We start from the raw sequence: 23,039 nt of genomic DNA, 5'->3' as shown, positions 1-23,039 counted from the left end.
CTAGAGTTAAATATTTTTGTTTCATAGTGTACATTATTGAGTTGTCAAAATTAAGATAAGTTTCTCATCGCATTTATTTCAATCAAAATTTTAAAAGAATTAAACAAACATCATAAATAGTTTTTTGTCTGAAAACGGCCCTATTTTAAAATTTTCTATGGTTACGTTAAATTGAGTTAGAGAACAACTGTATTTTCATTTCTGAAAGTGTGCTGTCATAAAATTAATTTTTGTTTTTCTGTGTTTATTTTTTGCTGTGCTTAAAGAAAGTTCATACTACGGCTTGTTTCACACTACACGGTTTTGATAGTACGGCAAAAAACCGGACGGCGACATTTTGTTAGAGGCGCGAAGAAGAGCATACACTCTGCGAAATAACGATAAGAACCAACAAAGAAAACACTGCTGTTCCGTTTATTTTTATGAAAAATTACTATCAACAAATGGCAAACCTTTTGTTTAATTTTATATTTGTATAACGGTTTAACTAATTTTCTCTCTCTTATATCGTTAGCCTTACTTTAATGTATTCATATCTATTGCGGAACGAAAAATGTATAAAAGCAATTCAGTGTAATTAAGATTCGTTATTAAAAAGGACCAACAATAAGAAAATCTTCAGCTAACAAAAGATTGTTAAATACTTTGGAAACCACGTAAATAGATTCAATTTATAAGAATAAAACATGTCGTTATGATTTCATAATTTCAATGCCTCCTGAAAGCCATTATCTAAAGAAGAGCTGATTACCGACAACATAAGAAGACACTTGCCCAAATTGGTGGCATACATTCAAGAAGCAAATCTGTTAAAGACATTTTCTTAAAGCTGTGTTAAATTATGGAGTTAAGCAAAGTTCAGGTAAAAACCTCAAGTAACCTAGGGAGAAATCAAACGCCTAACCGTTAATGAATAAATAAGCCGAGCGAAAATTTTGAACATTAAAAACTCAATGTGTTACCAAGGCAACAAGTTTTGAAAGGTGTACAAATATTGAATATGTGAAACACATGCCGAAACCAAAACTTAAATCTTGTCAAAAGCGAACAGATTGACTTTAGCTTAAAAGTAACAATTTTTTTGGAACGAGACAAAATTGAGGAGGCCGTTGTCCATAATTTCGGCAAGATAAACGAACCGAAAAGCAGCATAGAAATGATGGCAATTTTGAATGTGTTACGTTGAAGGTTTGGGGTGCCATAAGCTGCTTTTTCTACCAAAATAAATTCCCAAAAATATACAGATGAACTCGATTGAAATCGTTTGGGAAATTTTTATACAAAACGTTTTTACATCCTAAGATTTTATTCGTGCGCAGAGTTCGATCAGCCACTTCAAGACACGATTACTTGTGATTAACTATTTACTTAATTACGTGTGCTTAAACTTACAATATATTGTCTAAATAATGGAGGAATTACATGACGAATTTTGAATTACTCTCGTGCAAGAGAGACCAGTGTTGTGGGACAAAGGTTTAGAATTATACAAAGATATGAATGCTACAAAAATGTATACCAAGCACGGAAACCCTGCATATATCGTGTTTTACCTTACGGTTAAAACCGTATAATGTGTAATTAGCCATTGATCCGGTTTATGCCGTCCGGTTTTTTGCCATACAATCAAAACCGTGTAGTGTGAAACGAGCCTAAGAAATTATTTCTGGAAGACTGGAGGCAAAAAAAAGAGAACACGAGGTACGAAAAAAACAATGATCGTAAGGCAACATCTGTCAATTTGGAACTAAGATGATATTTTCGACAAGATCAATTGGATTTTCTACACAACGTACTTCTGTCAATATATATCCCGCTTTTAGCTCAAGTTTGGAGAAAAAAAGTGAACTAAACTTAAGCTCTAGCTGCATTCAACCCTTAACACTTTAGTGCAGCATATTGAAGAAACTATTCGAAAGATTTCATAAGTTAGGAGTTTTCGAAGTATTTATTTACTCGTATGTATATTCCTTCGACATCAATTTCAAGATTTCTATACATCCCAGATCCAGTTGGTGGAGGTATGTACTCTGAACGACTGAAATTAAGTCTCTCATTCCGCCTTCCTAATCCAGGCGGAAATTCTGGCGATAAAAGAAGTGTTGTCCTGGCTTAAAGAAAACGTGATATTAACATCTGATATCCGTATTTTCTCAGATAGTCAGGCTGCTATCAAATCACTGGACTCTGTCTCTATAAAACCCTATAACAGTCCATAACTGTCGATCGTCTCTAATGGAGATGGCACAACAGTTTAATATTCACCTTTGCTGTATGCTGGGCCACAGAGACATTCCAGGTAACTGTAAGGCAGATGAACTCGCCAGGAACGCTACAGTGCAGCCCATCCTGCCATGTTTGGCACATACTGGCATACCAGTCGCTACTTGTAAACTGTTGCTAGTACAAGATGCTGTGAGGAGGGCAGGTACCAGCTCGAACAATATCACACTAGATATAAAACGTTCAAGGATTACCTAGGAGAATTCTTCTTTAACGATCTAAATCATATCAGCATAATCAGCCTCTTATGTTTCGTAAGGGACTCAAACTGGTTCCATTGAGCTTAGGAGGAAGCCTCAAGATTCATGTGGTTTTAAATGGGCCATTAAACTTGCCTAAGTGTGTCCGTTTCCATCTTCGACAGCGACTTCAACCTAACCTATGTATACTCCGCTTTGCTGGACCACAATTATCTAAGAAAAAACACTTTTAGCTGACTTTCAGATGGATGCGTATTATTTCATTCAAACAAAAGTCCAATTTTCTTCCTTTTATAAGCGTGTGAACCCCCCTCCCCCTTACGAGAATAAAAGTATGGATCTGTCCTTGCTCTGTGTTGTTTTGAAAAATGTATTTAAGTATCCTTAAAAATATCATATTGCGCATTTAACAATTTAAGTCAAATAATAATTTATTTTTAATGTATTTTCTGGTTATTTTTTTAAACATCCTTGTTTTAAAAATGACCTTCAAGTTCTTTAAGCTTTTTTGGATGTCATAGATGGAATAAGTGCTGTGACTCTGATGCAATCAAAATGTATCAGCTTTAGTTTTCAACAACAACATGAACACCTAGTTTCTTTCACTAAAGCCTCATACACATAATATTTATTTTTAAAAATGAAAACAGAATTTTTCTAGTCGGGGAAAAACAACCGACCCCTATATTTACAATTTGCATCTATATTGTTATTCAATTCTTTAGTGAACTTAATCGATTGATATTCGAATGTTCCATTGACTTTTCTTGTTTCATATTCAGTACCTATACATGTATCCTTTTTCATATACATATACAGAAATATGACTACCCCAACGCAAACTCAACCCTTAAAACCCTATTACGTAAAAGCAAAACTAAAACAAAAGAAAAAGAAAATGAAAGAAAAAAAAAAAACAAAACTTTGACTAAGGGGGTCTATTATAGTTGTAGGTAGGTAGGTTTGTATACAGACGATATTTCGTGAATGAAATAACGTCTAGCCAAAGGCACAGCACAGTCAACCAGCCTTCCACACACAATCAAACAAATAAAAAGGAACTTAAACAATCTATCATAAACCATCATCACATGCATATTCCAAAACACTATTGTTACCCTAAAACATCAGAAAAAAAAGTTACAGTTTTCGAAGTCAAAACAACAAAAAGTTCGACAGTCCAAGGATAGGTTTGGGGGTGCCTACTTATGGCATATTTTTCGAAACAAAGTGAACAAAAAATAAACCAAAACCAACAACAAAAACGTCCCTAATTCATTTTTCTAACAGAAAAAAACAAAAACAAAAAAACTTTCAATATATAGCCCACGTGAGACTGGGTGTGGTATTTCCTTTATATATTCCTGCGTGTGACACAATAGAGGACGACATATATTTTTAGACAGCATAATCACCATTCTCAAGTATATTTACTAATCTTCAAACAACAACCAAACAACAACGAGGACGAGAATAAGGACGATCACGATGACGATGAAAAACCCATGGAACTGGAAGAGATTCATCCTTGCCCAGGTGAATAATTGCTCAAATTACCATAAAACAAATCTTTCCAGCCGATAATGTCACAACAAATCACCAAAAGATACGAGCATAAGTTTCTTCTAATTGTGTGACTCCTTCAACTTAAATAAAATACCTACATATATGTAAAATAGGAATAGGTAAGGAACCTTTATCTAATGCTTTTCGACTGTCTTGGCTTTTTTGGTCGAGAGATAGGCTACAAAAACAATCGATAAACTACCCGATAACAATTTATACATTCGTGTTTATGGTATAGCAAATTATACACATAGGCTTGGAGTGGAGCTGGGGGAGTTATGAACGATATTGTTGTTACTTATTTGTTGTTGGGACCTTCAAGGTGGTTATGGTAACGTGGACAACAACGACGACGACAACTACGACGCCATAAACGGATTTCGTGACTAAGGTCATTGCTCCTCGTTTTTATATTTCTGTCGGTCTTCTTGCATATAAAATCCTTCTAAATCTAAGCTTGAAGACCAGAAAAATAAGATCCAACCCGTTTAACCCCGAACTCGAATTTGCTACTCCCTCTCTGTGTGACATCTCTCTGACATTTACTTTATGATTTGAAACAACAACAAGACAAAAACCTGCCGTCTAAACGTTCTTTGTTCCCATATAATATCCTATGTCCTGATGAATTCCAGAGTCTCTTCTTTCACACAAAGGACAACTTTTTCTTTTTTTTTGAAAGGAAGACACAACAATCCTTCAACAAAAAAAATGTAAAGAAACTTTTCCCTATCCCACCAAGACTCTGTGCAAGCAGCAGAAAAGTACACACAGTGCACACAGAAAATAAAAAGTCTACACTTATTTTGTCATTTCATCCTTTTTGCCTTTGCCATTTTATACACTATACACTTATACAGTGTACGATGAGTATGACTAATGGAATATCCTGGCCTGGCTCTGTTCGTCGTCGTCGGTTCAGTTCAGTTCAGTTCAGTTGAGTACACGTTCCGTACCTACATACCTACAAACATATGTACGGTACGTAAGGACTTTGGGTGACTCACCAAACGAAGTTATGCAAGAGTGCGCAAGCACATTGGCTACAAGCAATATCTTACCAATTAATGGGGTGTTCGTCTTCCCCTGCACTCTTTCTGCCTTCCTGCTCTTGCTGAAGTAAAAACACACACATACACTCACTTCCAAAATATACAAAGACACACAAACGACGACGTTATAAAAACGAATGAAAATTTTGTATTATTATGTTTTGTTAAGTTTTTGTCAAGTTTTTGTTTTCCAAAAAATTGTCGTGTGTCGTGTGTCTTCACTTTGAAGCTTAAATCATTTATTTTGCTTGAATATTCTGATGCTTGTAAATTGTAGGTCGTTTTTTTCAAGGCACAGAGAGGAAGAGAGAGATAGACACTGCAGTTAATTTCATTACAAACGAGTATAATGGAATTTGCAGTCATTAGCATACATCCCATTAAAAATCCTTAAAATTCAATTATCTCGACTAATTGAGTATCTATACAGCCGATGAGAGGAGCAGAAGATGAGAAAAAAGAGCCTTTAAAACCTGCTCGTGTGCAGCAACCAAAGCAACCATCATCATCATCATTTCCTAGGTAGGTCGTCGTAGTCAGTATAGTCGGTACGAGAATCGAGAATAAGCTATATCTACTCGTACATCCTCTTTAGGATGGAAATTTTGTTCGATGTGCTCTCCGCTCTTGTGATGATGGTGTCTCCTTCTCCTTTTCCTTCTCGATCTCAATAAATCAAGGATGGAGAGGACTTAACAGCAGCATCAGCATCAGCAGCGCCACAGCCATATAGCCACCAAAACCAGCATCAGCACAGTACCGTAGTTTGTTGAAATTTTAAATGAAATGAAATGTTTTCAAAAAAAAAAGAAAGAAAAAAATGGTCCTTCGAGCTGGAATGGCATCTCTCAAATCGTATATAGTATCTATAGGTCGAAAATAAATAGCTGACAGGCTTTTTCCCAGCGCAAGGTGGCTGTTCTGTTCAGCTATTAGATACTACCTGAGTATTGGTGGTGAGCTTGTGAGTTTTGTGTTGTAACTTTACGGTGAGTATATGGGTGGAGGAGGCTAAAGGCTGGCTGGGACTATAGAGAGGGTTGAGTAGGGCTTAGGGTTACCTTTTTGGAAACAACACAAGAAACTTGCTCCTATTGCTGCTGCTACTGCTTTTGCTGCTACTGCTGGTGTATAGTGGTGCTAATATGTAATATGTACAAGTGAGTGAGTGCGGTGAATCACTAAATGCATGTATTGGTGATGATGGTGCTTTGTATATGGGGAATTCCTTTAAGTGTCGATTTCTTGTTGTTGTTGTTTTTGTGTAGCACAAGAGATCGATATCCTTGTACAGGAATTTCTTTCTTTCTTTCTGTCTTTCGACTTTTTTGTTCTACGATAAATTTAAGTATTTTATATTTTTCAATTTTATTTTTTCTTGTTCTAAAATTTAAAATCCAAAAAGACACATGCGTACAAGATGCTTTCTTGATGATTATATGCAACCCTTGTTAACTTGTTAAAAGTAGAAAAAAGAATCTAATAAAATTTCCCCGACTTGTTAGAATTCTAATTAGAGACATAAATCCAACTTTTCTTCATCCATTTAATTTCTTTAAACCTAAATTCAATTCAAATCAAACTAAAAAAAAAAAACTTACCTCTAAACTGCTTATGAGGGCAAATAATGCAAACAAACATGTAACAAAATGTAAAGACATTTTGCTTATGTAGGTAACTTTTATTTCGCTATAAAAATTGTACCAAAATTTATTCCACTTCTTTCACTTGTATCTTATTTTTTTATTTTTTGATTTTAACTATTTTATTAAAACCCACAAGAAGCCATTTAGGTAGGTATACGAGTATATAAATCGAAATGTGTATTATTAAGAGTGTTGGTTTTTCTTGTTTCTTTTATTTTTTATATTAATTTGTTTAAAAGAAAAAAATTAGATAAAATAATTAATTTTTTTTTTTTTTAAGTTAGAAAACTCCGACGACCCCGATTGAGAAGAAGTTGTGTTTTCGAGTCGAGAGAAAAAAATCGAAACTACCAGGCACACCCCTAAAATAAAAAGTATCTTTGCTGGCTGCTAGTACGTTCTCTATACTTTGAGATACCCACTGCAGATGAGTGTATGTAGTAGGTTCGAAATAAGGGAATGGAAAAAAGAACCAACGACAAATTTACGTTCTAAATCTTTGCTGTGAAAATCCTTCTTTTTGTTTGTTCTTTTTTCGTTGAATAACTTTTTATATTAATTTTCTTCTTTCGAATTTAACATGGTTTAGAAAATATTGAAAAATTATAACTGATTCGTTTGTGTTTTAGGTATTTTTAGAAATAAAGTGCTAAAGTTGGAGATACAATTTTTCTTGTTTTTTTTTTTTTATTTTTTTGAATAAGTTGCGTTTGATTCGTTTTTTGCACTTAATAGTTCTTCAACTGTACACGATACTGCGATACACTAAAACGTTCCGATTGATGTCTACCTTAAAATCTAAATAAAAACTCCGCCGACCGATATTTAGTTCGAATTTTTCGAATTTTCGTTGTTCGAGATTTGTATGCGATAATGGGGGAATGTTGTTTTGCGTATGCGTTGTAATGGTCTTGAATGGAATTGCGGGGGTGGCAGCAAGCAGTGCGCGGGGTAGGTACAGTGTTCGACTGAGTTTAAATTCGAATAGGATATTTTTGTGTCTTTCGAAAAGGTAGAAAGGATATTATTCTTATTTTTTGGTTGATTCATAACAAATTTATTGTAATTGTGAAATTTCTGTTATGGGGAAATTTTGTGTGTGTTTGAATGAGATTTTGTATCCTTTGTTTAGCACAGCGACAGGAGTGAACATTGAATGTTTTGGAAATACCCATATTACAAACGGTATAAATTGTTTTCTTTTAAATTTTTTGAATTATTGTTTAACACAAATTTTCTACAAATATTAAAATATTTGAATAAAATTGTGGAAATAAAGTTTTTTAAATCATATTTAGTAGTGCCCGTGGCATGATGGTTAGTTCGTTGGACTACCATTAAGTTAGTTGTAAGTTATGGATAATTAGGCTAGTTTTATGAATTTTTGTCTAGCTTTAAGATAGGTTAAGAATGAATTAATAAAAATGAATTTAAAAAAAAAAAAAAAAAAAAGTTCGTTGGACTGTCATGCCAGAGGTCTTGCGTTCGATCCTTGCCTATGCCATCTAAAGTCTTTTCATGGGTACTGCCTCTTGCGAGGAATTGACAAGATCTCCAAGAGTAACTCTTGTCATGAAAAAGTGCTTTCTCGAGCACATAAGAACTGTAGGTCCCTTCCATTCCTGACAATATTACTCGCACACAGGAATAGTCGAGAGTTGTAAGTCACTAGGCCTTAGTGACTGACTGCTGCGCCATCCAATTTATTTATTTATCAAATCATTTTTTTAACTTAATCTATATGTTGGTGCAAAATCGTATCGTCACCTCCTAGGGGTGTCCGCTGGGTAGCCGAAAGGTGAACTAACGACGAACGTTGGATCCATCGGATCTAAAGCTGTGTCACCTGAGTTACCTTCTCAGGAAGTAAGACCAAAAGATCAGATATCGCTCTGAAGAACAAGCTCTAACGATCTCAGTCATGCGCAGGCCTCACAAGGCGGCCATGAAAGGAAATTTTAAAGTGTGATAAAAACACAAGTAATAGCCTCGGATGAACCTTATGTTGACACCCCCCCCCCCCAAACGAAAAACTGACAACGATTTACGTGTATGTACATGGAATGTTCGTACACTCAACCCACCACGCAAAGCAGAGCAGCTTGCCGAGATGCCTTCGACGAAATCAAAGCTCATGTGACAGCCCTCCAGGAGATATGGAATGGGCCAAGCAGTAGAAAGATTGAAGTCTATGATTTCTACTCGATGGGAGGAATCGCTTATTTGGATGTGGTTTTGCTGCCAGAGGGAAACTAAGGCAAAGAGTTTTAAGCTTTCAAGAAGTAAGCGAAAGAGTGACGACAATCCGCATTAAGGCCAAATTCCAATACCTGAGCCTTATCAGCGCGCATGCCCCGACGGAAGAGAAGGATGACAATACCAAAAAAGAATTCTATAAGCTCCTCGTCAAAACATATGAGCAATGTCCCAAAAACAATGTTAAAATTCTCCTGGGAGATTTTAACGCCAAAATTGGTAAAGAAGGCATCTTTGGTAGGTCAATCGGAACACATAGCCCAAACGACATCACATGTGGAAACGGACTCAGGCTTATCGACTTCCTAGTCGAGAAAAACATGGTGTTCAGTAGCACCAGATTCCTTCGCCCAGATATCCACAAAGGTACTTGCTGGTCCCCCTTAACGGAAGACACTACTCTAGCATACTTGGCGTTCGTACTTACAGATTAGCCAACATAGATACTCACCACTACCTAGTTGGTGCTAAACTGCGCGTACGAATATCCATGGAAGCTCTAAGGCGAATAAGAATATCGACAAGAAGATTCAACGTTGGAAGATTGCAGCAGGAGGATACCGACAATGCCTTTGACAACCGAGTATCCCTAGAGCTTGCAAGAAACCCTACAACAAACGAGATGTGCCCAGAGACCCACTGGCAGCTGCAAACCATTCATCAGGAATGTTGCAGAAGAGGTGCTAGATTTCTCACAGCCGCCACCAGGAAACCCCTGGTTTGACTCTGAATTTGCTCAGGCAACCAAAGCCAAAACGGAGGCATACAGATTGTGGCAGCAAAGAAGATCACGATCTTCCCACCAGCTCGACAAGAGAAGGGATGAGATCCGCTCGCTCAGAAGAAAGAAAAAAGAACTAATTGGCCCTTACCAGTGTGGCTTCAGGCCTAGAAAATCTACCAACGACTAAATTTTCACTCTAAGCCAAATCCTGGAAAAGACCCAAGAACATAACATCGAAACACGCCATCTTTTCAGAGGTTTTTAAGCAGCTTATGACAGTGTAGACAGGAAGGAACTACATTCACCGTGCCTTATTGAGTTTTGGTATCCCTGCCAAACTGATACGACTTATCAGGATGACTTTCAAAAAACCAAAACCTTAGAAACCACCAGAAAATTTTGTTTATCTGGGCACTGCTGTTAATTCTGCAAATTACATCAGCGAAATCAAACGTAGAATTACCCTTGCTACCAAAGAGACACTGTACAAAACCTTAATCATCCCAGTCTTGCTGTATGGTGCAGAAGCATGGACCCTCTCCCAGGCAGATGAAGAATCTCTTGGTATCTTCGAGAGGAAGGTTCTGTGTACGATTTATCGTCCGGTTTGTGTCGACAGGCAAAGTAACATCTATATATAGCGCCACTTACCACTGGTCATAAAACTGCGTTTTCAACGCTCAAGATGGCTAAGGCATGTCGAGCGAATGCACTTCGAAGCTCCAACCTGTAAGGTATTCAAGGCCAAGCCTGAGGGAGCAAGAAGCAGAGGAAAGCCTCATCTCCGGTGGAAGGATCAAGTTGAGGCCGACCCACGTCAACTTGGTATTCGACATTGGAGGCAGCAAGCTAGAAACAGTTGCGCTGCGGAAACAGTTGTTTTTAAAAATTATGTATGGCACAATTGATCCCTTTTAATAGTTTTAAAGTCTACAAACAGCATATGACTTTCTTTTAAAGTTGGCTATAACCTATTTTATGCTAACCAACTTTGTTTTTAATAAAGAATGTTAGTAACGCCATGAGCATGGTTTTAAATATTTATTTAAACCTTAACTATCATGATCACATAGTTGTTGTATTCGTTTTTGTTTTTGAAAGTTTTCGTGTTTTGTAAAAAAAAGTTGTCAGTTAAATTTGTTTAAAAAATTAGCTAAAAATTACCAAAAATGTTTTGCATTTGATAAAATAAGTTTGAATTCAAAATTTGTTTTTGTTATCGAGATTGTAAGTTACGAGTAAAACCCATTTCTTTAAAGTATTTATTTTTATATTAAAAATACGTTAATATCAAAGTTAAGCACAGAATGAAACCATTTTGAAGTCAATACCTTCATTAATTCACAAAATATCGATAATCAAACATCAATTTGTAACAATTTTGTGTAGAATTTATTTTTATGAAAATACTTATTGTTGGTTTATTATACAAAATTTTGATGAACAAACCTTTTTTTTAAGATGAAACTAGTTTGAAGTCAATATCTTTAATTTTTCCAAAATATTGAAGTCAAATATCAATTTTTAATGACGTTTTTTTTCTCGAAGTTTTACCAGATGTCAAAAACGTTGCATTAAATAACTTTGAAGGTAAAACCGTTTTTTGTTTGTTACTTATTCGAGGAAACAGATTTTTTTTGTAGTAATTTTCATATAAAGAAAACCGTTAATTAATTTTGTTTCCCCAAAACTATTCTTGTTTTGGTATCACGTGATATAATATAAAATTTAATATAAATCATTATTGGTTCCTGAGTTATTAGCTGCATTTTATTATTAAAAATGATAGAAATGGATTATCTTTTAATAAGATCAATTTCTGAAACCTAAATAACAGTTTTTATGACGGGGAGTAGTCTATTTTGAGTCTTACCATTAATCAAAATTAAAGCTTACTTAAATATTTTACTGCTCTCTTAATGTTTCGCCTTACTGATAACTACTTTACCGCCCTGTTAAATATTGTTGTTGAGAAACGAACGGTTCGTGATTTTTGACAGCAAACTAAAAAAACATATTTTCAGGTCAAAAGTGTTAGAATTTGTTGTGCATCGTTTTAAAAATGGTTTAATGGTTGAATATTGGGCATTTAGTTGAAATATGGAATATACATAAGTATAAATATTGTGCCTGTAATCTCGAAAAAACTTTCCATCCTCAGGTCTAAATAACAGATTTTTAGAGAGATGCCCCTCCGTACGTTCGGGATATATGTACCTCAAAGAGATATCGACTAGATATAAACCCCAAATATCTCACGAACTAATAACGCCAGTGACTTGAATTAAATTTTATATTATATATTTTATATTATATATAAACGTGATAAAAAACAAGTATATTTTTGGAAAAAAAGTTAACGCTTTTTTTATAAATCGAAAAAGGTGAAAAAAAAAAATAATTGTCACCGCGAATATTTTAAAACCAAAAATTGATTTTATCTCAAAAATGATTGTATGCAATAAAAAATAACGCAATTGTTATCTGGTAAACTTTTGAGTAAAATCGAATGGACAGTTCTTTTACAAAAACTGAAAATCTAAAAGAAACAATACTAAAAGTTGATAAAAATTGATTTTCGGCTTCAAACTAATTTCATCTCACAGACAATTCAGTTTATTATTTATAAAAATCCAAGAGTCAGTTTTTTTCATACAAAAAATTAAAATTTACAAAAATTAGTAAGCAAATGCTTCTAAAATTGGTCAAATTGGTTTACGACTTAAAATCTCGTTAAAAAAAAAAAGATTTAAAATCAAACTACATGCAAAATTTTGTTGGTAATTTGTAATTTTTTATAATGAAAATACTTTTTATACAAAACAAGAAAATTTACAAACCTCTTAAGCAATAGAAATGGGCAGACGGGATGGGAAGTTATCAGTGTGGGTCACATCATCCAGGCTCTTTTTTGATTTATTTGTACACATTTATTACATATGTCACTTCAATGCCCTCGTTTTGACAACGAATGTTGTAAATAATGTAACAGATGGCTAATTAGAAAAGAGCGTGTTTATTTTATACGCAAATTAACTCGCTGTTAAAATTTAACCCGACGGGTAGTACCCGTGGCATGATGGTTAGTGCGTTGGACTGTCATGCAAGGGGTCTTGGGTTCAATCCCTGCCTGTGCCACCTTAATTTAAAAAAATTAATTTTCGCGGGTACTGCCTCTTGCGAGGAACTGACAATTCCTTCAAGAGTAATTCTTGTCATGAAAAAGTGCTTTCTCAAACTAGCCGTTCGGATTCGGCATAAAATTGTAGGTCCCCTCCATTCCTGACAACATTACTCGCACACAGGAATGGTTGAGAGTTGTAAGTCACTAGGCCCTGGTTCACAACGGACTGTTGCGCCACCCCATTTGATTTTTGATTTTTTGATGTCTTAACTTGTGTTTAGCGATTTATTATTGGTTAAGCCCTTTGAGTTAAAAAATGGTAAGGTAGTGTGAACTCCAGTTGAAAACAAAAATATTGACATACATAGCAAAAAGTAGCTAAATATATTAACATTTATACAAGTCATTGACGATAATAAAACGCCCCTAATAACTACTTAAACACAACATTTCCTATGTTTAAAGTTAAACAACAGGTTTGACCCTTAACTTAGGACTATATTTATTTATGTTTTTTAAGAATAGCCTTAACTCTCGACTTGTTTAGTTAAAACTTAGCAGAGACTAATAAACATTTATAAATATCGGTACGTGATTGTATACCTCTGTCGGTTTGCCTCTTCCAGTTAACCACCGCCGGTTTACATTTGGACGGTTTACCTCCAGAGCAGGTAAGGTAGTTTGAAATGTAGCTTATTTTGCTTACAGCGTACTTCTTTAGTAATAAGAAGAACGATCTTTCTGTTTTTGGCGTTTTATATTATAGAGTTTATTAATTTTAAATACTCTTACTCCTGAATGTTTTTATGGTAAATTTAATGTTTTGTCTTTTGAAGAATATTACATCTGTTGCTAGGTTTCTTCAATACCTACAAATGACAGTTCTCATAGTTAGGTATTACTCACTTTTGGTTTTAGTATTAATCGGACTTACAGCTTGGTTAACCAATCCAATTAATATCAAGGTCAAAAGTTAGTAATGCATAACTCTGAGGACTATCATTTGCAGCCTTCTTTCATGGTTAACGAACAAGCAGAATCCAAGAACACTTAGTAGACTATAAAAAAATGATTTTTATTACACCCACTGTAATGAGATTTACTTACCTTTTTAGAGGATTCATTTTGTATGAATATTTTTGTTCTTAACTGCCGGAACACAATGCAAAAATCGGAGCTGCAGCCGGAGCCGGTGTCGGAATAGCTGTCACAGCTTCTCGTACGTTTACAGAAAGTACGCACACAATGCGTACGACTTTTTGACGTTTGAAATAGATTTAGTTGTATTTTGAAATTATTTCATACTTATCATTTGGTTTGAGTTTGGCTGAGCTTTTTTAAATTTTCCGTCGCGTTGTGTTCGTGCATCTGCATTTGAGTACTTTTAATATTTTGACAAGTATTCCGGTTACAACTCCGGCTCCGTCACCATTGTTCCAGTATTAAAATGATTGAATTCCCATAAATATTCAAACAAAACAAAAATATACAAAAACTAACTATATTATCATATCGAATATTTTGCTTTTTAAAATTGCATTGTGGAAGTCCCATAATTCATAAATAATGAAAATTAAAAACAGCACGAAACTAAATGTCAAAATGTAATTTTCAAAATAATCAACTACCTTACCTGCTCTGGAGTTAAACTGGCAGAGGTAAACTGGGGGAGCTAAACTGGCAGAGATAAACCGGCGGTGGTAAACTGGCTGAGGTAAGCCGGCGGAGGTGAGCTGTCCTGCTTCGTATACATGTGTCCTATAGAGTTTATCTTTACCAACTTAGAATAGGTGTGGTATAAGATCTGACAATGATTTGGAATGAGTTTTGACATTTCTCACTTCAATCGTGACCAAAACTTTAGATTTAGAAATCCCGACTTTCGTAAATATTAACAAATCTATTAGCTTCATTATGTATGTATAAGATTTGGCACATCTTTAACCCTAGAAAGATAACCATATTTCATAGACCATAAGAGATACACAATGAGTTATACGTCGATTCTACGTAGGTTATCTTTCTTGTGTTAAACAACATATTTCAATCGGTAATGTAGTAAAGATAATAATACATTTCCGAACGCACTCTTTTACAAACATCGCAAAAGAACTGTCAAACGTTCAACCTGTGTTGATTCTTACTTGTCATTTTTCATCACACGTGCGATGTGCTAAAAAAGCAAAACAAACGAAATTAATTTTTATAAAATTATTATTTTATATATTCAAAGTAGATATGGGTAAAAAAGTGTTTAATGCCAAGGCTCGGCAATCTCATAAGACCACAATCGATAATTCCGAAGTCAAAAAGGTACCCCAATATTCAAAAACATCTGATTAAACCCTTTATAAATTTTTCTGTTGTAGATCAAACTTGAACTAGGTGATTCCATTGCAACTTCTTCGGGTTATGACGATGCTAATCCTTTGGTGCTGCCGTCCAAGAAACGCAAAACTAAAACTAAACCCGAGATCGTACAGCACACCAAAATCCTGACCAAAAAGCAAAGGAAACGTCTGCAAACAATTGTCGACAAAAAACGAAAAAAGGAAGAGGTAAGTTATCCTTTTAAAGATACTTGGTGGATCCCCCAACTAACCTGAGCCATTTGAATATATTTTTCAAGAGAGCATCTATACTCGAAGGTCTGGAAAAGGTCAAAATATCTCCAGATGAACTGAGCTTGTATCAATCAATCAGTCAAGTGCAAACCATTGGTCTAAAAAACTTTGGCAATTTTGAGGCGATTCAAGAAAAGCAAAAGCGTAAGAAGGAGCAGAAGCAACAAGAGGACGCTGCTGGACGAATAAGCAGCATAGCAGGAATAAACAAACGCAAACGATTGGAACTCTTGAAGGGCTATAATGAGGCAGACGAAAGTGACAGTGATGGTGAGACACAAGCAAAGAAGAAAAATCCAAACGTTATTGGATTGGAAGCCGAATCATCGTCAGATGATGAAGACGAAGATGACAAAAATGATAAGGAGGTTCTCCCTGAAGCAAAGGTAAACCAAGAACCTGCTGTTGTCAAAGAAGAGAAGGTTCTTGAAAAACCAAAAGTTTCATCTAAGCCTGCTGTTTACATACCCGTTGATCGTGATCCAGAAATTCAAGCTGCTCGTCTGAGACTTCCCATTCTTGCCGAAGAACAGGCTATCATGGAAATCATAAATGAAAACTCAATCATTATCGTCGCTGGAGAAACCGGCTCCGGTAAGACCACCCAAATTCCCCAGTTCCTGTACGAATCCGGCTATGGGGAGCACAAAATGATTGGTATCACCGAACCGCGTCGTGTCGCCGCCATTTCCATGTCGAAGCGTGTAGCTCGGGAAATGAATCTCAGCGAAAAAGAAGTTTCCTATCTGATTCGTTTCGAGGGCAACGTCACAGATCGGACTAAAATAAAATTCATGACGGACGGTGTGCTTCTCAAGGAAATCGAATCCGACTTCATGCTTCTTAAGTACTCAGTGATCATACTTGACGAGGCCCACGAGCGGAGCGCCTATACTGACATCCTCATTGGGCTGCTTTCGCGTATTGTTCCTTTGCGATTAAAGCGCGGCAATCCACTGAAACTAATTATCATGTCAGCTACTCTGAAAGTAGAGGATTTCCTCGAAAACTCTAAACTGTTTCGAGTTCCTCCACCACTGGTTAAAGTGGAAGCACGGCAGTTCCCAGTCACAGTTCACTTTCAAAAGACCACCGCTGAAAATTATGTAGAAGAGGCTTTTAAGAAGACCATGAAGATCCATTCGAAGCTTCCCGAAGGGGGGATTTTAATTTTTGTCACAGGTCAGCAAGAGGTTAACCATTTGGTGAGGAAGCTAAGAAGAACGTTTCCATACAAACCAGTCGCCGCCCCTGATAAGACATCATCCGATGAAAACAAGGACGAACCAGCCAAAGAGGAAGTCGATGACGATGATGAATTTGACATGAAAAAAGCCATAAAGAATGTCAAAAAGTCCAAAAAGAAATTTGTGTCCCAGATCGCATTGCCAAAGATCAATTTGGATGACTACAAGCTTCCAATAGACGACACCGAAGCCGACCTCCATGAAGACGATCAAGATATGGAAAACTTAGATGATGAGGAAAATGGGGAAAACGACGAGTCCGATGACGAAAATGATGAAGTAACAACCTCCCAGCCCCTGTGGGTGCTGCCTCTGTATTCGCTTTTGTCGTCTGAGAAGCAAAGTAGAATATTCCAGCCACCACCAGAAGGATGCAGACTTTGTATTGTGAGTACAAACGTGGCTGAGACCTCCCTCACCATACCTAACATCAAATATGTAGTGGACTCGGGGCGACAAAAGACGCGTCTTTATGACAAAATTACTGGAGTAAGTGCATTTGTTGTGACATTCACTAGCAAAGCCTCGGCTGACCAGAGAGCTGGAAGAGCAGGGCGTACGAGTGCTGGACATTGTTATCGACTTTACTCCAGTGCAGTGTACAACGACGAGTTCGAGGCCTTCAGTAAGCCAGACATTCAAAAGAAACCGGTAGACGATCTTATGATGCAAATGAGGTGCATGGGCATCGACAGAGTGATAAACTTCCCTTTTCCTTCGCCACCAGTTGCCGAGCAGCTCCAAGCCGCTGAATCGAGGTTGATAGTCTTGGGTGCACTCGGACCCAAGCACAATCCTGATGATCCAAAATGTGTACCACCAGTGACGAAACTAGGACAGGTTATATCGCGCTTCCCAGTCGCTCCTCGCTTTGGTAAGATGTTGGCTCTGAGTCATCAGCAAAATATGCTTCCCTACACAGTCTGCCTGGTGGCAGCGTTATCTGTCCAGGAGCTTCTGATTGAAGCTGGTTCAGACAAGGAAAAGGACGACGGTGGAATGGATGTGAGTAGAATGCAGCGACGTCGTCAATCGTGGGCTTCGACTGGAAACTTTGAGCTTTTAGGTGATCCAATGGTACTCTTGCGGGCTGTGGGAGCTGCTGAATATGCCGGATTCAAGGGTGAGCTGCTGAAATTTTGCACTGAAAATGGCCTTCGCCACAAAGCTATCACAGAAGTTCGTAAATTGCGTGTGCAACTGACCAATGAGATAAACTTAAACATGGCTAACGTCGACCTCTGTGTAGACCCCGAAATGGTACCTCCGAGTGATAAACAGGCGAAATTTTTGCGTCAAATTCTACTTGCCGGAATGGGTGACCGAGTGGCGAGAAAGGTGCCACTTGATGACATCAATGACAAGGAACAAAAAAGAAAGATGAAGTACGCCTATAACTGCCTTAATATGGAGGAGCCCGTCTTTATACACTCGTCCTCGATTCTGAGGAAAAAACAACCAACATGGGTGGTCTACCAGGAAGCCTATGAAACTCAGAACGGTGAATCGACAAAGCTCTTCATTCGTGGAGTGACTGCAATCGAACCCGAGTGGTTGTTGATGTACGTCCCGAGACTGTGCAATATTCGTTCGATAAAGGAAGACCCTCTGCCAAAGTATAACGCCGATGAGGGGAAAGTTTATTGCTTTGTAGATGCAACTTTTGGAAAAGCTGCCTGGGAGATACCTCTGGCTGAAGTAGAAATGCCTTTAAGTGAAAAGGCTTGTTGGTGAGTTGTTTTGATTTTTATATTTTTCATATACTGATTTCTAATTTACTCTATAGCTACTTTGGTATGTTCTTCCTTAATGGAGACGTTTGCCCCAAACTCTTGGATTTCAAAGCCAACCTTAAAGCTACACCATCTTCGATAACGAAAAGCTGGTCTAGCTTAAATGAGAATGTGACAAGGTTCAAGAGAGCGCTAACCACAAAAGAGGTTCATTGTAAGCAAAAATTGTTGGATGAATGGAAGAGAGACCCCAATTGTGAGATAATAGTGAATTTAAAAAAAAATACCTATACTTATTTTGCAATATTTTACAGATCTTCTGCAGGAGTACTGTGATCTTTTGTATGAGGTGACATTAGCAGATTTGACGCACATATGGCCACCTATTGATTCTGTTTGATAAACTAGGGACTATTTTTATTGTTGTAAATAGATTTTAAATAAAACCAAACTAATTCAAAAGTATGTAACTTTATTTAGTTGATTAACTTTAAGATTGTTTACGTACTCTATATCGTTGTTTTAAATAATTGTTTGTTTATATTGCACACGTACTCAAGCGATATGAACACCCTTATAATGATTGAAGAAAATGCGAGCAATTAGGAGCACAAGGAAGAGGAGAGAGGGTTTAAAAGGAGATGTCGGTGCACATTGGTTTTGAATTCCTGAATATTGGAATGACTAGGAAAGACAGAGTGCAAGGCATTCCACAATCGCGTAATACGGCTAAATAACGATTCTCTTTACTTGACAGTACGACCGAAGTTGGGCTCGAGGGTATACTGATGAGCTTTCCTAGAAGCGCGAGTATTACGGTTGAACTGTTTAAAGGGAGGAATGCAGCTGGCTATTTCTCTTGAGCATAAATCGTTAAAAAAGCGTGGGACAAGAAACTTTACGACGATGTTCAAGCGACGTAAATGGTCCTATGATGGTGTTATCACCAATTAATTTAAATGCTCTACGTTCAATACTGTCCAAGAGGCTTAAGTAAGTTCCAGGAGCACTAGACCAGAGATAAGAGTTATAGTCAAGCTTAGATAACAGCCAGATCAGAGGCGGAGAAAAACTTCTTGCACCGCCTTAGAAAACCCAAACAACTGCGGTATTTTTAACGACATCGCTTATGTGATAGTTCCAAAATGTGATTGGTGATACACATACAGAGAATATCGAGATATTCAGTCTCCTCGATGCAAGTGTCATCTAAGTATATAGGCAAGGGGAGTATATCTCGCTTTAACGATACAAGACAGCATTAGGTTTTCGAAGCATTAAATTCCACGCGATTTCTTATTCCCCATTGTACAATGCTGTTTAGGTTGGAATTTAATGAGCTTATCATTTTTTGTCGTTGCAGTTACACATCCGAAGAAGAGGGATGTGAATCTGAAAAGCTAAGAGTACTATCATCAGCGAAACAATGTATTGGATTAGAAGTTGCAGAGAGGAGATCATTAATAAAAATAAGAAAGAGTGTTGGAGATAGAACAGAGCCCTGGGGCACACCAGCATTTATTTTGTGGTGTCAGACTTGAATCCATCCAAAACTACTTGTATTGAACGATTCGAAAGGTAATTACTAATCCAATGAAGCAGAGACTCGTGGAAACCAAAAGCATGCATTTTCGATAAGAGGGCCTGATGCCAAATCATATCAAATGCTTTTGAAATATCAAGTGCAATAATCTTGCTTTCTCCAAAACGATAAACATTTGCTCCACTTTCGATCTTCGATATATTTCTTGAGCTGATAATTTACCAGCGTTTCCATGACCTTGGAAAGAAGGGACGTAAGTGCAATCGGTCGGTAATAAAAGGGTGAGGAGGATTCGCCTTTTTTGGGAATAAGCTGGACAAATGGTGTTTTCCGTCCGTTTGGAACGAGACCTGAGGAGTAGGACAGATGAAAAGGTTAATGGAGTGGTTTTGCCAGCGTTTAAGAACAACTCTTCAGAACAATAGCGGGGATACCATCCTAACCAGTGGATTTATGTGCGTTGAGATCTTTTAGGACTCTCGCCACAATGCGAAAAAAATTGAGCCCATAGAATAATTAACGTGCTCAATGACAGGCGGAGTCATATCACTCACTGCCAGCGTTTAATTAGCGGAGCGGCTAGCTTTCTCAAGAGAGAATTGGTTTTGAATGACTGCACAATGTAATGAGTGGGAAACATTGAGTCTGGTAAAGCATTCTACATTTTTGTAGTACTTTACAGTACGTCTGAAATTGGCCTCACGGGTAAACTGATGAGCATTCTTAGAACAACGTTAATTACGGTTGAATTGTTTAAGAGGAGAAATACAGCAGGCTATTTGTCTAGAGCCGGGTTTCCCAAAGTGTGCTCCGCGAATAATATCCAAGTGCTCCGTGGAAATATTTGAAAAAAGTAAAAAAATTCCAAGACGGACTAGTAACTAGTTAATTTTAAGCTTCTGACCTTGTAATTTTGATATTTTGAAATTTTTGAACGTAGTACGGTGAAGTTTATTTTCAGGTGCTTTTAGAGCGTGAGTTTGAATTTATTTTGTTTTTATGCATTAAATTTTCAAATGAATCGCTGAATGCTCCGCAAAAGCACCCGAAGCTGCCGAAGAATCTCCAACTGTCGGGTATGTCCAAACAAAATCATAATTTATGTACATAAAATAGTATGATTTTAATGATTTAATTTTGTTTGTTCAATTTTGGGTTTCCATAAACTTGTTTTAGTGCGAAGAAAAATGAAGGTTTTGAGTTTGATAGTTTGCCTAGTACCTACTAGTGCCATAGTGATCGATGCTACAGAAAAAAAAATCAGTTAACAGGATGTACCACGAATCATATTTGAATTCGTGGTACATCAATCCGTAATTTGCCGCAATTTGTCGAACAGTCAATCACTTAAAAGCAGTGAACGAAAATGTGTCGGTGGCATCCTACTTGTTAAGTTTCCGAATAACGCAAATTGGTGAAGCCCATATCATTACTAAAAACTTAATAAAGCCATGCGTTAAAGACATTGTTAAATGTTTGTTCGTTTAAAAGGCCAAAAAATTGGTTGATACCGTTCCTTTGTCAAATAACACAATATCAAGACAAATCGGAGACTTAGCGGAGAATGTGAAAGCTACTTTATTTTTACGAATAAGTCACAAAATTTGCGCTGCAAATGGATGGATCAACGGATGTGGCAGGGTTGGCTATTTTATTAGTATTTGTGCGCTACAATCTACAATCCTTTCAAGAAGATCTGCTCTTCTGCAAGACGCCGTTGCCATGGGGTAACTGCCTTGATGTCACGGACGGTGCCAAGGCTATGACTGGAATAACGTCCGGTGCCATCGCAAGAATAAAGCAAATTGTTAAAGGATGCACCAGTAGCCATTGCGTTCTACACCGGCATGCCTTCGTAATGAATAAAATGCCGGTCTCCCGAGTTGGACGAAAGCGTGAAAATAATTAATTATATTAAATCACGGCCAAAGAATACAAGGCTTTCAAAAGTATTGTGTGATAACATAGGTAGTCTACATACGTCTTTATTTCTTCACGCAGAAGAAAGATGGCTTTTTCGCGGAAAAAAACTGACGCGGCTTTTCGAAATGAGAGCTGAAGTTAGAACCTTCTTCATTAAAGACAATTTTGTTGAAATTGGCGTAGATATATTTAAAAAAATAAATGATTTGAGTGCACCACTTCAGGGACTGTGCGAAAAATGGCATATGCGCAAAAGTCCTCTGCGTGAAATTTCTCACGCAAAAAGTGCTCCGCGTTTTAAAAAGATTGGGAACCGCTGCTCTAGAGGATTGATTATGAAATTAGTGATGAAATAATGAAAACATGAAACCTGATGAAGGTGCTCAAGAGATACAAACGTTTCAGTTTTAGAGTTATCTTTTAAATTGTCCAAGAGACTCAGTGGGTTATGTTATATATTATAAACAAAGGAGGTGTTTTTAAAGGCAAACTGAAAAAGTTAAAATGGTCCTTTCACGAAACCGAGTTCTTTTATTAATTTCAATTTTGGGATCAAAAGAGGGCAGAGCACTCATGCTAAAGAGACAAACGATAGTTCTCGTTTCTGTTTTTATAAAACTTGAATTCTACTTCTCACTGATTTGAAGTTAAAACTTTTACTTTATTAGTAATTTTTCGATTTTTCTAAAAATTCTACCAGATGTTAAAAAAGTCATTCTTCATCGTTGCATACAAATTTTGGAAGTTATATAATTTCTTGTTCAAAAATTATAAGTGATAAATATTTTTTTTTTGGTTTATATAAAGAAACAGTTACATAACTGATTTCCCGAACTCTTAATTGAAGTCGCTGGCGTAATTGGTTTGAGATATATTAGGGGTGAACCTTAATGTATAGTAAAAAAAACACCCACTCAATTTTTTGAAAGTCCTTTTTGCATCTGCATCTTGTCATCTGTAAAACAAAATCAATTTGACACACAAACATTTCTCCAAAAATCTTTGATAATTCCAGTGATCTTGAAGCGTCGAGAAATGTTAAAAATGTCAATTCGACAATTAGGACCGATTACAATAACTTCCAATGGGAAGGTAATATATTTGTTTTAATCTGATGG

General features: G+C 36.6%; 2 protein-coding genes across 14 annotated transcripts in view; one reads left to right on the top strand and one right to left on the bottom strand.

Annotated features, from left to right (window-relative positions):
* The window catches only part of LOC129943398 (amyloid-beta-like protein), a 64,625-nt gene extending 57,102 nt beyond the window's left edge, over positions 1–7,523 (bottom strand). For 8 of the 13 annotated variants that reach the window (XM_056052806.1, XM_056052810.1, XM_056052809.1 and 5 more), the window contains exon 1: positions 6,703–7,523. In XM_056052806.1, the coding sequence (XP_055908781.1) occupies positions 6,703–6,762 (60 nt within the window). In that variant the 5' untranslated portion in view covers positions 6,763–7,523. The remainder of the gene's footprint in view (positions 1–6,702) is intronic. The other 5 variants (XM_056052812.1, XM_056052815.1, XM_056052814.1 and 2 more) reach the window with 1 other exon arrangement.
* A 7,473-nt stretch (positions 7,524–14,996) lies between these two features.
* Positions 14,997–18,920, top strand: LOC129940449 (probable ATP-dependent RNA helicase kurz). The gene is made up of 5 exons (XM_056048796.1): positions 14,997–15,164; positions 15,221–15,409; positions 15,481–18,452; positions 18,509–18,711; positions 18,770–18,920. The coding sequence occupies exons 1-5, from the start codon at positions 15,090–15,092 to the stop codon at positions 18,853–18,855; spliced, it is 3,525 nt and encodes a 1,174-aa protein (XP_055904771.1). The 5' UTR covers positions 14,997–15,089; the 3' UTR covers positions 18,856–18,920.
* The last annotated feature ends 4,119 nt before the right edge of the window (positions 18,921–23,039 follow it).

This window comes from Eupeodes corollae, chromosome 1, assembly GCF_945859685.1.
Source record: "Eupeodes corollae chromosome 1, idEupCoro1.1, whole genome shotgun sequence".
Taxonomy (NCBI): Eukaryota; Metazoa; Arthropoda; class Insecta; order Diptera; family Syrphidae; genus Eupeodes; species Eupeodes corollae.
Note: the sequence above shows the minus strand (reverse complement) of the source record. Positions and strands in the feature narration are given on the sequence as shown.

What these genes read in the sequence shown, in the direction of transcription:
- LOC129940449 (XM_056048796.1), top strand. Translation starts at nt 15,090, where the DNA reads ATGGGTAAAAAAGTGTTTAATGCCAAGGCTCGGCAATCTCATAAGACC. An exon ending in ATAATTCCGAAGTCAAAAAG is followed by an intron (nt 15,165 to 15,220) that starts GTACCCCAATAT and finishes TTTCTGTTGTAG; the next exon opens with ATCAAACTTGAACTAGGTGA. An exon ending in ATGGAAGAGAGACCCCAATT is followed by an intron (nt 18,712 to 18,769) that starts GTGAGATAATAG and finishes AATATTTTACAG; the next exon opens with ATCTTCTGCAGGAGTACTGT.